The 15,185-nt window shown below is 48.7% G+C and overlaps 1 protein-coding gene across 1 annotated transcript in view; it reads left to right on the top strand.

Moving 5' to 3' along the window:
* The first annotated feature begins 611 nt into the window (after positions 1-611).
* The window catches only part of ZNF746 (zinc finger protein 746), a 50,970-nt gene continuing 36,396 nt past the window's right edge, over positions 612-15,185 (top strand). Inside the window, exons 1-7 of the mRNA XM_006887281.1 lie at positions 612-725; positions 1,850-2,149; positions 2,273-2,354; positions 3,251-3,364; positions 7,752-7,943; positions 8,452-8,574; positions 9,285-10,367. Coding sequence (XP_006887343.1) covers positions 612-725; positions 1,850-2,149; positions 2,273-2,354; positions 3,251-3,364; positions 7,752-7,943; positions 8,452-8,574; positions 9,285-10,367 — 2,008 coding nt within the window. The remainder of the gene's footprint in view (positions 726-1,849; positions 2,150-2,272; positions 2,355-3,250; positions 3,365-7,751; positions 7,944-8,451; positions 8,575-9,284; positions 10,368-15,185) is intronic.

Here is a 15,185-nt window from a genome sequence, read left to right as displayed (position 1 = left end):
GACAAAGCACACAGCTAGGGAGCACAGGGTGTGCTGGCGACAGAAAGGATCCTTCCAGGGACGAGGCCTGGAAGGCCGGGTGGAGACGTGGACTTCATCATGGGGCTGTGACTGAGCACTTGCAGGCGTGGGTTTGCTTTGCCGTGGCTCCTGAGGCCAGAACTGCTTCCCCGAGGACCATATAAGACACCCCCTCCTGCCTATCCAGGCCATGCCCAGGGCCCCCTCCCTCTTAAATAGGAAAGAAATGGCTATGCCTTAATGTCTCTGTAGCTTTTGTTAATAAATGAGCAGTTTTCAGAGGCCTGTTTTTTACAAAGTAAAAGTTGCAGTGACACAGGTGCAGTCTGAGAATGAAGATTTCTGTGGGTGACATGCTAGTTGGTGAAGATTTTGTCGACACAGGCTGGCCAGAGAGGAGTGGGAAGAGGCAGAAAAGATGGCTGTTGATGGCTGGTGGCCTTCCTCTGGACCAGCAGTAAGCTAGCCAGGTGAGGAGGCCCACCCAAAGAAGTTGAGATCCAGCTGAAGCCTGCATGGCCTTCACATCAGAGGGTGTCTGGTCCCGACTGCCTCCAGGCACATTCTCTCAGGCCCCATCCTAGGCAGTTATGTCCTCGCTCAAGCGCATTTCATTGCTACCTCCAGAGATGCCCACCAGTAACTCTCTGGATGATTTGTACTACTTGCTAGTTTGGTCATCGCTCAGCATCCACAGTTCCAGGGTACCAAGAGTCGAAGATGCTCAAGTGCCTCCCAAATAGAATGCCTCTGCTCCCCTGAACTCTTACGTCATCTTTTAATTAAGTGGTGCACAGAGATGCCATGTGAGTTGCATTTTACTCTCAAGCCTGTGGAGGATTCTTTCTACCACTTCATTGCCTTTTTCCTTCCATCAAGTTTTTTTCATTTGTGGTTGGTTGAATCCACAGATATAGATGGCCAGCTTCAGTCACTTTCTGTTTTATCTGTAGTCACCATGATTTGTGCAGGCATAATTTACAGGGTTGTATAAGGGGTCCTAGATCCTTAACCATTGACAGAGAGAATCGCCAGTCTCAAGGCCCAGCCTTTAAATGTGGGACATTGTCAGTTCCCCACCTAACCATCTGTCACTGTGTGCCAAGCATCCCCCGTAGTAAGGATGGCTCTGCCTCGGGGAATGCCACATCTCTGAGGACTTCGGCACATGTACAAGCCTCACTCCATAAGCAGACTCTGGATGTCACCTTGATCCTGGCTGCAGGTGCAAAAAGCTGACATTGTGGGAATGACACTTTTAGGGAACAAAATAAAATTCTTCTGGAGGATGGGGAATTTGCTGTTAGGTTTTTAGGTTTGTTTAAAAGGGATGTGGTAGACTTGGAAAAACATAATTGAGCTGCACTGTTTGATTGTGCTGTGCCAGTGCACAGCTGGTTCCTGCCACGTCACTGTCAGCGGGTAGATACCGTGTGACCATTAGAGAGGTGCCTTCTGGGCTTTATGAAGTCTACTGTAGTGTTTCTCCACTAAGATGTTCCAGCTGAGCTAAGCCACAGTCCCTTACAACAGCTGCATGGGCACTGAGCCGTGGTGGAATGCAGTACCACCTTCCAAGGGCTCACAGCACTGAGAACGTGATGGAACCAACCCCAGGCTGGTGCTGAGATTGGCATGTGCACTGAGACTGGAGGAGCAGGAGTGCTCCTCGGGTGGTAGATGAGGTCCCCGAAGGAGGGGACCTCATCTTGTGGGGCTGTGGCAGAAATATAGGAATCTCTGTCCCAGCCAGCACTCCATGCCTAGGGAATTGGGCATTCTGGAACACGGTGATGAACAATGCTGATGGCATCTTTGTTTCTGAAAGATTTCTCCGTGGACAATGGCAGCCACCATCCAGGCTATGGAGAGGAAGATTGAATCTCAAGCTGCGAGGTTGCTTTCCCTCGAAGGCCGGACAGGGATGGCTGAGAAGAAGCTGGCCGACTGTGAGAAGACGGCCGTGGAGTTCGGCAACCAGCTGGAGGGCAAGTGGGCCGTGCTGGGGACGCTGCTGCAGGAGTACGGGCTGCTGCAGCGGCGGCTGGAGAACATGGAGAACCTGCTCCGCAACAGGAACTTCTGGATCCTGCGGCTGCCCCCGGGCAGCAAGGGCGAGGTGCCCAAGGTCAGCATGGGCACCCTGGGGTGGGGGAGTGTGGAGCTGGGAGTGTGTGTGCGAGCGCATGTGGCACTTGTGTTCCAGGTGCCCGTGACCTTCGATGACGTGGCCGTGTATTTTTCTGAGCAGGAGTGGGGGAAGTTGGACGAGTGGCAGAAGGAGCTGTACAAGCACGTGATGAGGGGCAACTACGAGACGCTGGTCTCCCTGGGTAAGGTCGATGCTCACTCCTGCAAAGTAGAATTTGGTGTCCGAGGTGGACTCTGCTTGCTGGTTTCTCCTCTTAGGGACCTGTAAATACTGGGAACTTGGACCATGGCCACAGTTCTCTCTACCTCTACCAAAAAGGAGCCGGATGGCCAGGTTCTGAGCTCCCTCCACCAGTGGGTGAAATCGGTGTGCCCCCCCAAAGCGTGGAAGTTCTTGTTATTGAGAATTGGCTGGAGACGGCTCCTGCTGCTGTCATTTCCCTGCCTAATTCGTTCATTTTCTTCTTTAGAGCATTCAGAGCAGTTAGACAGACAATGTGTGGCTTAACGCGACTCCCCACCTACCAGTGGGTAACATGGCAGACTAGTTACTAGCACACATGTCTTCTTCATCCAGGGCTTTGCCTCCTCATACCAGGGGCTCCTGCCCTGCTCACTGGATATTGTCCAGGAAGAGCCTGCACTGTTTGTTCCTGGGCCAGTTCTCATGCTGCTTTCTATATGTGGCCCTAGGTCACAATGCATGCTTGGTGAGGAAAGAGGCTGGTGTAGGCATGAGGCCATATTTCAGTTTATAGAAAAATATTGTTTCTTGCTATAGAGATTTCACCAGTATTTTTTTCAACCACAGGATTAGTAACCTAGATACTCCTTGGATATTGGGGTTGTCCTGTGCATTGTAGGACTTTAGCAACAGCCTCTGCCCACTGGCCACTACCTTCTTACGGCAGCCGGCAGTGTCTCCAGACTTGTCCCCTGACGGTGATACATATCTACTGCTCTATACTAACCAAGTTTTGCTTTTGGGTCATTCTTGGGTTTTGGCCAACATCCCAGGCTTCCTGTCCTCAGCTCTGAATTGAATGTTGCAGCTGCTGACCTTTCTGTCTTCTCTCAGACTATGCTATCTCCAAGCCTGAGGTACTCTCCCAGATTGAACAAGGCAAAGAACCGTGCAGCTGGCGTCGCCCTGGCCCCAAGATTCCAGATGTTCCTGTGGATCCTAGTCCAGGTGAGGGGCTGGGAGGAGGGCAGGCAACTAACAGGCGGAAACAAGAGGCCAGGGCGTGTGGGCTGCTTCTTAGAGCCACGGAGCGTGCCACATAGGATTGTGTGAGTCTGAACATCTGTATAGTTGAGTTAGAACTGACGTTTGTTCAGCTAGCTCTCTAGCAACTAATAGTTTCTAGCATGAGAATGGACAGCAAACAGGCTCTTCTAGGAAAAAGATGAGTGAGGGGAACACCAGAGAGAAGAGGACATCAGAGACCAAATTTGATTTTATCCACAGTTTTGCACAAAGTCAGCCTTGTGTCCTCAACCAAGAAGCAATCTTCATTCAGGCCTACTGGTAGCTATGGGGGGAGCACTGGTGGCCTCGTGATAAGACCCTGAGCTGCAATTCCAAAGGCACATGGTTTGAATCCACCAGCTTTTCTCTGGGGAGAAATCCTTCTATACAGTTTACTGCCTCTGAAAACCCATTAAGGGGTCAACTGTGAGTCAGTTCTAACTTGAGAGCACACAACAAGTAGTAGTTACAGGAGCTCTGGTGGCCTACTGGTTCAGAGCTGTGCTGCCAACCTGAAGACGCGTGGTTCTAATCCACCAGCTGCTGCACTTGGAGAAGATAGACCATCTCCTAGGCAGTTTACAGCCTCTGAAAACCCACTGGAGAGTCAGCTATATGTATTAGTTCTGACTCAATAGTACATAACAACAACAGTAGTTAACAAGTTAGGGTGCCTAGGATTAAGGAGTCAAGCTGCCAATCCAAAGGGACACAGTTTGAATCCATCAACAGCTCCACAGGAGAAAGATGGGCAGTTTTCTCCTGGCCAAGTGAGAGCCTCTGAAAACCCTCTGGAGGGTCACCTATGGGTTGGTTCCCACTCAGTGACGTAGCACAGCAGAAGTAGTTATGGAGCATAAGTCATTCTTTGCCACATGTCCTAACTCTTTTTCTGAGGGTTTGTTGGCAGTGAATTCTCAGTTTGTGTTTGTATATGAGTTCATATGTATCTGGAAATCTCTGTTCTGTCCCTGAATTTAAAGATGTGATTCTAGGTTGCTATCTTCTCTTTGAAGATAATAGGCCCCTTGATTTTGACTTCTGTGATTGCTATAATGAGGGTGCTAAGTAATTGCTGTCCCTCTGCAAGTAATTTGTCTTTTCTCTCTGTTCTCCTGTGGATCTGTCTTTGGTTATCTGCAGCTTTACTCCTCTGTGCCTTGGCATGAACTTCTTTTCTCTATCCTGGTTTAATCACTGATTTTTTCCATCCATTTGTGTAGATTCACAATGCTGTTTCTTACTCCATCCTTTGTCTCTTCTGGAACTTCTTTCAGCCGTGTGTGGGGGCCTCTTCCAGCGTCCTTATCAAAACTCTCTGCTGAGTTTTGAGTGATTTATCCTGATCTCTCTTCTGCTTAGTTCACCATTTCTTCCCATTGTATGATTCTGCTTTTCATACCCACTGATTTAATGTTTTATTTCATTTTTTATTCCAAAGTTATATTTGAATCTTTTTTATAATCTTATTAACCAGTCATTTTTTATGTAGTGACTCTGTATATCCTTTGCATCTTTTTTTGATACTTCCTGCACCATTCAATTAAGATTTGTCCTTAATATTTTTCACTCTGCAACTTGAAGTTTTCTTCCTTTGTCTCAGTGTGAAAAATGCTGAGCATGCTCTTCCCTTTTAGTTTTCTAACTCCAAGTCTTTGTAGATTTCATCATCATACTTTGCTTTGTCTTCTTGGGTTACTCTTTGAAATAGTCAAGCAGAAATGGCTGGACTGACAGCTCTAGGACCCAAAGAGGCAACATTTCCAAGGGATCAAATTTAAGACAGAAGCAAAAGTGGGGCCCTGTCCTGCAGGAGACTCTGGCTTTGGCTTCATACTGAAGGAGAGGAAATAGCAAGTAAGGTCTTCTAGGAAGAGCCCAACATGGCAGGAACCACTGGACCAAGACTCCAGCCTTGGGGCATATTTACACTTTCATGAGGACAGCGTTTAACACAGCTTTCATATGATTGACGAGCTCACAAACCAGTCACCAAATCAATGAGAAAATTGGCCACCTCATATAAAGTGAGAAACCTCCCCCTTTATGTCTAGTACATAAAGACTTTGGTATAGAAATTGTAACATGTGGAATATAAAGTCTAATATATTTAGAGACTACTACTAATCAACTCTGTGAGAAACAAAAGTTTGAAGTTGTCAATGACTTCATCTTACTTGGATCCACAATCAGTATACTTTACTCTAGCAGACAGGAGATCAGGAGATGTACTACATTGGGAAAGTCTGCAGTCAGGGACCTCTCCAGATTACTAAGGAGTGATGGTGTCAGTTTGAGGCCTTAGGTGTCCTTGATTCAGGCCATGGTCTTTTAAGTCACCTGCTATGCCTCTGAGAGCTGGACATTGACTAAGGATTACAAAACTCGATGCCTTTGAATTGTGTTGGAAAATAGTTCTGAACCTCCCATGGACTGCTAAAAGAGCAGATAATATCTTAGAGTATAGCCAGAGTACTCCTTGGAGGCAGAGATGACAGTTTCATCTTGAATACCTTGAGCACGTTGTTAGGAGAGGGTATTTCTTGGAGAGGAACATCCTGCTTGTAAAGGTGGAGGGACAGGAGAAGAGAAGATGACTCTGAGCCGGATGGACTGATCAACACAGTGGCTGACACTTGTGCTGTCAGATATTGTGAGCATGGCCGCAGGATAGGACAGGGTTCAACTCTGTTGTCCATTGGTACGCTGTGGTATGTACTGAACTCAATGACACCTGTGAACACTTGCCTTATCTAGTCAGATGGGCAGTCTCTTCTCATGAATCTACAGCCCCTAAAACTCTGCTAAGTCAGTTATGAGTCAGTTCAGACTTGACCGCACGTACTACCACCACCCTCTGTTGAGCTCTGATGGTCAGGTGCATGCCTTGTGTGCTCTGATGTTAATGGACAGGTCAGTGGTTCGACTCCACCAATTGCTCCTTCCAGGGAGAGCAGAGCCTTCAATCCACCCACCCCTGCTGAAGCCCAGGCTTCTCGCTCCTCCACCCAGCTGGGCACATTCCGTGACCACGAGGCTCCTGGAGACGTCAAGGCACTGAAGGCAGATGATCTCCAGTACTGCTAGGCTTTCTCACAGCCTGTTTTCTTTCCTTTATTTATGGGTCATCCATGTTTTAGAAATACAAATTTTTATTACTGTTATTTCTGTGTGTACCATCTTAATGGATCTGACTGGTACAGGGGGAGATTGTCCCTCCTTCTCCAGCAGAACATCTGATGGATTTGAACCATGCACCTCTGGGGTTGCAGTGCAGCTTCCTGCTACTAGGCCACCAGAGCTCCCTGAAATACAAATGTTTTTACACTTTCATGGCATTTGCATCAACTCAGCAGTCTGAAAGCAGTGTCTGCATAACTAACTCACTGTAGACTTGAAATGAGAGCTCTGGATGCTGCCTCTGCGTCTGTTGAGAGGATTTATCTTTTCCTCCATTCATTTGTTAATTTCCCCCCCCCCCCTAAGTTCTGCTAGCTTTGTGAATTGTGAAACTGTGATGGAAACTTATCCTCGAGTTCTTGGGACAAACTCAACATGTTCTTAATATATTACCTTGTCTTTTTAAAAAATACTTTGCTAGATTTGATTGATACAGATTTCATTTAGATTCTTAACAAATAAATGAGATTATGATATAAAATTCTATTCTAAGTTGGAAGTTATTTTCTCAGCATTATGTCCTGAAAACCTAGCTGTTGAATGAAGTCACATCTCAGTCTTCATATTTACCCTTACTTCATTTCATGCAAATGTTGTCTAAGTGTATGTATCTTCAGTTCCTCCTTTAAATTACAAAAATCGCAGGAGGAGCCGTGGTGACATAGTGTTTGACCTGTCCTGCAGCCTGTGATGGACTGTTGACCAGTGGTCAGCGCACAGTGAGACTGCCGCTGGCATGCTTTGGGCATGTTACCAGGAAGGGCCAATATCTGGAATCTAGTTTTGAGCTCACTTAAACATGTGACTAGGACTTGGGTTCACTTCTGTCAGGACACTTGTGTTTAGATGGGGAGAAGGGGCTTGTCACTGGTAGCCTGTCAACTCCAACAAGCAGAGTTCAGCCTCGGCACACACATGTTCACTCCCTTCATCTGGTCATGTTCCCAGGACCACCGATCCTCAGGCTTTGCCCACAAGGCCGGCGGTCCGCACTTGCTACTACTGTCTTCTCTTTCTGCCAAGCCCTTCTGCAGTCTGACTCCCTGGGAGGCAGCTGTGCCCATTTCTTGCTGATGTGGATTCCTGTCGCGTTGTTCCTGCGACCTCGAGACATACTCTGCTTGTTCACACACACTCTCTTTCCCAGGCTCTGGTGCCCCAGTCCCTGCCCCAGACCTCCTAATGCAGATCAAGCAGGAGAGTGAACTCCAACTCCAGGAGCAACAGACTCTGGGAGTGGAGGCCTGGGCAACTGGGCAGCCAGACATCGGAGAAGAGCCCTGGGGGCTGAGCCAGCTTGATTCCGGAGCAGGAGACCTCTCCACTGATACCACCCCTGGTGAGTGACCAGGACCAGGAGCATGGGAATGGCAAAGGCAGGTGGACAATGGAGCACTGGCAGTGTCCTGGGCACTCTGAGCATCTGCCCACTGTGAGGTCCACATCCTGACCCTTGCCCAGTGTGTCTTGGGCATCATTCTACCATGAATTCCACATCCTTACCTGCTCCCAGCTGTGTCGTGGGCACTCCCTTTGAGCATCTGTCCACCGTGAGGTCCACATCCTGACCCGCGCCCAGCATGTTGTGGGCAAATATGTCGTGGGCACTCATTCCGAGCATCTGTCCACCATGAGGTCCACATCCTGACCCATGCCCAGCATGCCACAACCTGCCCACGTGACGAATCCTCCTATTTGGGCTCCTAGTGCTCCAGAGAAAAGAGTGAAGGGAGCTGGGTCCAGGGGAGGCCTGCCCATCTGGTGGTCTGCAGGCCATCTCAGAGCTTGCCTCTCTTCTGCTGTCCCCCTCCTTTCACCAAACCCACAAACTGGTCTCTTCCTTTCAGGTGTCCATTCCAGCTTCACCACCATCCCACCCACCTCATGGCAGACAGACCTCCCTCCCCACCACCCCTCCTCTGCCTGCTCGGACGGGGCTCTGAAGCTCAGCACCGCAGCCTCCACAGAAGGTACTTAGGACTCAGGGAGCTGCCCCAGGCACTGTCCCTTTCCCTGGTGACCTGTCCAGATCTGTCAGCCAGCCGACTCTGCACCTGTTCTTTGTCTCCTCTGACATGGTAATCAGTCTATCTGAGCCTGATTGCTTGAGAGCATGCACCAACCTCACATAGTTAGCTCCTCATGTGTGGAAAACGGAACCAATCTTTAGCCAGCTATCACTGCTGACAACAGGTCCAGAGGCCAGAGTGGACATGACACTAGCTGAGTGTTCTAGGCTCCCCTGTCCTACTTGAAAGGTTACTTTCACATGGAATGTCCTTGGCCATTACAATCAGACTCTACCTTAAAATGTCTGGATCCCTGAAAACAATATCAGGGTGTGAAATTCAAATCCATTTCTTTAGGATAGAGCACATGCTTTAGTGCCATGGGCTTGCTGCAGGCCCAACAAGGAGGGGCCCTCTGCACAGGCACCACAGAGGAGTGGGGTGGGGTTCCCCAAGCCCACAGCTGGGCAGAACAGCATGGTAGTCTTGAGTCCCAGGCCAGAACTAGAGTGGATTCACAAGAAACCCTAACAGCCAGGGTTCACAGGACCTGAAGTGCAGATTTCACTGCCACTTGTGCTAATAGTGCCAGGTTGACGGTCCCGAAGGTGGTGGGTTTGGTGGGTGTGGAAGGGACAGACAATACTTGGCTTTTCTGTCTTTCTCAGCAGATGTAAAAATCGTGATAAAAACAGAGGTCCAGGAAGAGGAGGTGGTACCCACACCCGTGCACCCTACTGACCTGGAAGCCCATGGCACCCTGTTTGGACCCAACCAGGCCACAAGGTTCTTCCCCAGCCCAGTACAGGAGGGCGCCTGGGAGAGCCAGGCTGGCTCATTCCCCAGCCAGGACCCGGTGCTGGGCCTGCGGGAGCCCAGTCGGCCAGAGCGTGACGTCCGAGAGCTCAGCCCTGCGGTGGCCCAGGAGGAGGCCCCAGCTGGAGACTGGCTCTTCGGTGGGGTCCGGTGGGGCTGGAACTTCAGGTGCAAACCTTCTGTGGGCCTGAACCCACGGGCAGGGCCCGAGGGGCTCCCCTACCCATCCCCGGAGAGTGGGGAGGCTGTCCTGGACCCCAGCCAGGTCCCCAGGCCCTTCAGTGAGCGCTGTAAGTATCAAGGCTGGACAAAGGGCTTTGGCCACAAGCAAGGGCTGAAGAAGCACCCGGCCACCCCTCCTGGGGGCAGGCCTTTCACCTGCTCCACATGTGGGAAGACTTTCCAGCTGCAGGTCAGCCTGGCGGCCCACCAGCGCAGCTGTGGGCTGCCGGAAGGGGCAGGAGCGGGCAGCGGCACGGTGGGCACCGCGGCAAACAGCACAGGTTCAGCGGCCAGTGGCTCACGAGGGGACGCAAGCGCATTGCGGTGTGGGGAGTGCGGTCGCTGCTTCACGCGCCCCGCGCACCTCATCCGACACCGCATGCTGCACACTGGCGAGCGGCCCTTCCCCTGCACGGAGTGCGAGAAGCGGTTCACCGAGCGCTCCAAGCTCATCGACCACTACCGGACGCACACGGGCGTGCGGCCCTTCGCCTGTACGGTGTGCGGCAAGAGCTTCATCCGCAAGGACCACCTGCGCAAACACCAGCGGAACCACACGGGGGCCAAGGGCCCTGTGCGAGGCCAGCCGCCCCCGCCCCTGCCAGCCGCACCCCTGGACCCCTTCAAGAGCCCTGGCTCCAAGGGCCCCAGCACTGTCACTGACCTGGTAACAGACTGGACGTGTGGCCTCGGTGTCCTGGGGCCCACCGATGGGAGTAGTCTGTGACACCCCAGCCAGCTGCGGGGGCCCCACAGATAACCACGGTCTGGAAAGGATGGCCCTTGTGTGGCCAGTGGAGGCAGAGATGCCAACGAGGAGAGAAACCGCCCTGCAGGATGGCTTCTGGAAGCAAAGCAGAGCTCTGATCTGGAACTGAGCGCAGCACCATTTTACATAATTTAATTATGGAACTTTGATTACTTAATTCTTGAAGAAATGGCTGGAAAATAGTAGTAGCACCGGTTTAAATTTCGCAGCATACTTTGGTTTTTGAAGCATGTCTTTGTGTCTACAGGGGCCTCACCTGGTCTCCCAGTGAGTAACGCATTGGGCTCATTAGCAGGTGACTGGTCAGAACCAGGGGCCACACTGGGCCAGCAGTGGGCTGTGTCAGGAAGTGTGGGCAGCTGGGTCCACTCAGCAGACGGGAGACTCCCAACATCTCTCCTCTGAGTGGAGCCTGGCCTGTTGCCCTGCCTCCCATCTGGCCTCAAACGTGCTGTCAGGTCTGGAGATGGGGTTCTGCAGCCGGGGCGTGCGTGGGCCCAGCATCCCCTGTCCCTGACAGAGCCCAGATAAGGCTCGTCCACACCAGCCAGGGCCTGTTTGGGCCCTTTGTGTCATATGTTCTGATCCCCATGGCTCTCCTTTGCACCTCCCTGGCTGTAGCAGGCAGAACGGGTGTGACTTGTGTCGAGGAAGAAATAAATTGTTCGAAGAGAATGCATCTCTGCCCCTCACTGGGTACAGGGTAGCTGCCAGGAGGTGATGAACCATGGTTTGAAAAGGCCCTTCCTGAGCATGTCTGAGGGAGAAGGGTTTAGGCGCTGCCCTCAGAGGGGCCCCACACCTAACTCACGCAGGTGAAGTCTTCAGATTTCTGGACATAACACCTCGGTGTGTGGGGGAGCTGGTTGTCCACAAGGACTTTCCAGAGGTGAGGGGAGGTCCTGCTTGTACCTGTGTCCAACAGTCTCTGGGTGAAGGGAGACACGCACCCAGACCTCGTGACCACATGAATATCTGTTCTTGTTTTGTTAAAGCAGCCACTGGTCCTCTTACCTGAAATGGATACCTTGGAGAGACCAGGAATTTCATTCATTCTGCAGCCTCAGCATACTTTATTAGGCAATAGACTAGTTAAGAAAATTGTTTCTTTGTACTGTATATTTTGTACCTGTTTACACTTCTAATATGATATAACTGATATTTTGAAAGGCAAATGAACACAAAACACCCTGTTAAAATAAAATCTAACCGGCACCAGGTGTGATGGTTTGTGTTCTTTGGGCCTTCACTTTGTTGCTGCTGCTTCTGATCGCACCCCAGGGGCGGCAGCCTGGTCAGCTTCCTCAGAACCAGGCTTCTGCACATGGTCACCTGTGACCCAGGTGGCTGTTCCTGAGAAGGTCAAGTGGGAGAACCAGGAAACCTTGATGTCATGAGGTTACACTGGCATTTGGAAGGAAGACCAGAACACACAGGGTCACTGTTTCAGAATATAGACATGTTTATGTGTAATAGAAGCAGTTTTGGGAAATAGAAGCAAATTTTCATGAAGATAGGCAAGTCTGGGGGGAAAACTGCGTACTTCCAAAGAACATCAGGTGGTTTCTCTGCTCCTTGCTGGGTCAGAAGCGATGGGAGAATTGTTGGTGCCTATGGTTAAGAGCCTTAGCGTGAAGCTGATTCCATCTGATGTCTGAGGGTTCTTGATTGCCTTCAAGTTGAGCATAACTCATAGTGACCCTATGAAAAATAGGCCTGAAGCCCCTCTACAACTATCGACATTTATCAATGTTCATTGAGTTTCTGGAGGCATGTTGTTTAGGAAGTGGATGCCACTCCTGCTTCCAAAACTGTCATACTATATTACTGCTGTTATGTGCCACTGAGTCTCCTGTGATGCATAGTAACGCTATGTACAGCTGTTCTGAATCCTTCCCTGTCCTGAGCCAATCTCACTAATTCTAACGCACCACCTCTCATCGCCCTAGTCACTGAATCAATCCGTCTCATCTGGAGTCTTCCTCTCCTGCATTGTCCACCTTTTTCCAAGCATGATGTCCGTCTCCAAGGACCGATCTCTCCTGGCTGCATACCCAAAGTGAGTGAGGTGGAGCTTCAAAATCCTACCCCCCCCCAAGAGAGACCTGTTTGTTTTCTTGGCAGTCACTTCTCCAGCGCCACAACTCGAAGGCATCTACTCTGTCATTCTTAGTCATTGTCCAACTCTCTGAAACATAACAAGTAATTGTGAACACCATGGTCTGAATTAGGTGCACCTTTGTCTCTAGACTGATGCCATTGCTCCTCAGCACTCTGGAGAGGTCCATGAAAGCAGATTTTCCCAATGCAATTCATCTTTTAATTTCCTGACTGCTGGTGTTAAGAGTGTTGATTGTGGAGCCGACCAAGCTGTAATTGTTAACAACCTCAATCTCTTCTCCATCTATTATGGTGCCGCCAGTTGGCTCAGTGGTGAGAATCTTTGTCTTCTTGATGTTGAGCTTCAATCCATACTGAAGACTACAGTTCTTGACCTTTTGCAGCCAGTGCTTCAGGTGGTCTTCAGTTTCAGCAAGCAAGGTTGTGCCATCTGCATATCATAGGTTGTTGATGCGTCTTCCTCCAATCTTGATACCATACTCTTCTTTATAAAGCACTGCTTCCCGAGTGATCTGTTCTGCATACAAATTGAAAAGGTACAGGGACAAGGATGCATCCCTGACACACTCCTGATTTTGAGCTATGCAGTGCTTCCTTGCTCTGTTCTGAAGACTGCTTCTTGGTCCAAGTAGAGGTTTCATATAAGCCTGATCAAGTGTTCTGAGATTCCCATTTTCCTCAAGGTTAGCCACAATTTATTGTGATGCACACAGTCAAATGCTTTTGTATAGTCAATGAAACATAGACATTATTCTGGTACTCTGCTTTTTGCCAAGATCCATCTGACATTGGCAATAAAGTCCTTAGTGCCACGACCTCTTCTAAACCCAGCCTGTATTTCTGGTAGTTCTCTGTCAACGTGCTGTTCGAGTCTTTTCTGGATAATTCTCAGCAGGATTTTCCTCGTGTGTGATATTAGTGATATTGTTTGATAATTTCCACACTCTATGAGGTCACCTTTTTTTGGAATGGGAATAAATAGGGTTCTCTTCCAGTCAGTTGGCCAAGTAGTTGTCCTCCAGATTTCTTGGCACAACTTGGTGAGCACATGCAAGGCAGCATCTGTTTGCTGAAATATGTCAATTGGTATTCCATCAATTGCTGGGGCTTTTTTTTTTTGCTTTTTTTTTAGCAAGTCCTTCAGAGCAGCCTGCATTTCCTCCTCCATCACCATTGTCTGTTGCTTAGATGTTGTTTCTTGAAATTCTTCTGTGTCAGTCAACTCTTTTTGGTACAATGACTCCTTCCATCTGCTTTTAATGCTGCTTGAATCATTCAGTATTCTGCCCATAGCATCCTTAAGCATTGCAACTCATGGCTTGAATTTATTCTTTAGTTCTTTCTGCATAAGAAATGCTGATCAAGTTTGGCCCTTTTGATTTTCTGACTCCAGCTCTTTGCACATTTCATTGTAATATTTTGCCTTGTCTTCCCAAGCAGCCCTTTGAAATCTATTCAGCTCCTGAACTTCTTTATTTCTTCCCTTTGCTTTGACTTCTAGGCGCTCTAGTACAATATTCAGTCTTATCGGACATCCACTTTGGTCTTTTCTTCTTCCTTCTTAGTAATGGCTTTTTGTGTTCTTCATGAACAATATTCTTGATATCTTCCCACAGCTTATCTGGTCTTGGTTCATTAGTGTTCAAGGCCTCAAACCTGTTCCTGAGTTGGTTTTTAAATTCATGGGAGATAGACTCAAGGTCACATTTTGATTCCTGTGGATATGATTCAACCTTCTTTAGTTTTAATTTGAACTTGCATATGAGCATTTGATGGTCTGTTCCACAGTCAGCACCTGGCCTAGTTTTTACTGCTGATATTGAACTTCTCCAACAGTTCCTTCCACAGATGTAATCCATCTGATTTCCTGTACATACCATCAGGTGCAATTTTCAGAGTCTCTTCTGACATCCATTTTGGTCTTCTCTTCCTCTTCTCTTTGCAGTGACTGTTTGCACTCTTCCTGGATGATACCCTTGATATCCTCCCACAACTCATCTGGTCTTTGCTCATTAGTGTTCAAGGCCTCAAACCTGTTCCTGAGCTGGTTCTGAAATTCAGGTGGGATAGATTCGAAGTCCTATTTTGGTTCCTGTGGACTTGGTTTAATTTTCCTCAGCTTAAGCTTGAACAGAGGGAAGAATTCAAGATACTAAAGGGTTGAATAGAAGATTTCAAAAGGCAGCACGAGATGACAAAGCAAAATATTACAATGAAATGTGCAATAAGTTGGAGTCAGAAAATCAAAAGGGCCGAACTCACTCAGCATTTCTTAAGCTCAAGGAACTGAAGAACAAATTCAAACCCCAAGTTGCTATAATTAAGAATGCTTTAGGAAGAATATTAAATGATCCAGGAAGTATTAAAAGAAGATGGAAAGGATATACTGAGTCACTGTATCGGAAAGAATTGGCAGACATAGAAGAATTTCATGAAACAACATATGAGCAAGAGCCTATGGTGATGAAAGAAGAAGTTCAAGCTGCTTTGAAGGAAATAGCAAAAAATAAGTCCCCAGGAATAGATGGTATACCAATTGACATATTTCAGCTAACAGATGTTGCCCTGGATGTGCTTACCAAGTTGTGCCAAAAAATCTGGAGAACAACCACTTGGCCAACTGACTGGAAGAGATCTATATTTG

Source organism: Elephantulus edwardii, unplaced genomic scaffold, assembly GCF_000299155.1.
Source record: "Elephantulus edwardii isolate Elephantulus edwardi_28Jun2011 unplaced genomic scaffold, EleEdw1.0 scaffold00055, whole genome shotgun sequence".
Lineage (NCBI taxonomy): Eukaryota > Metazoa > Chordata > Mammalia > Macroscelidea > Macroscelididae > Elephantulus > Elephantulus edwardii.
Note: the sequence above shows the minus strand (reverse complement) of the source record. Positions and strands in the feature narration are given on the sequence as shown.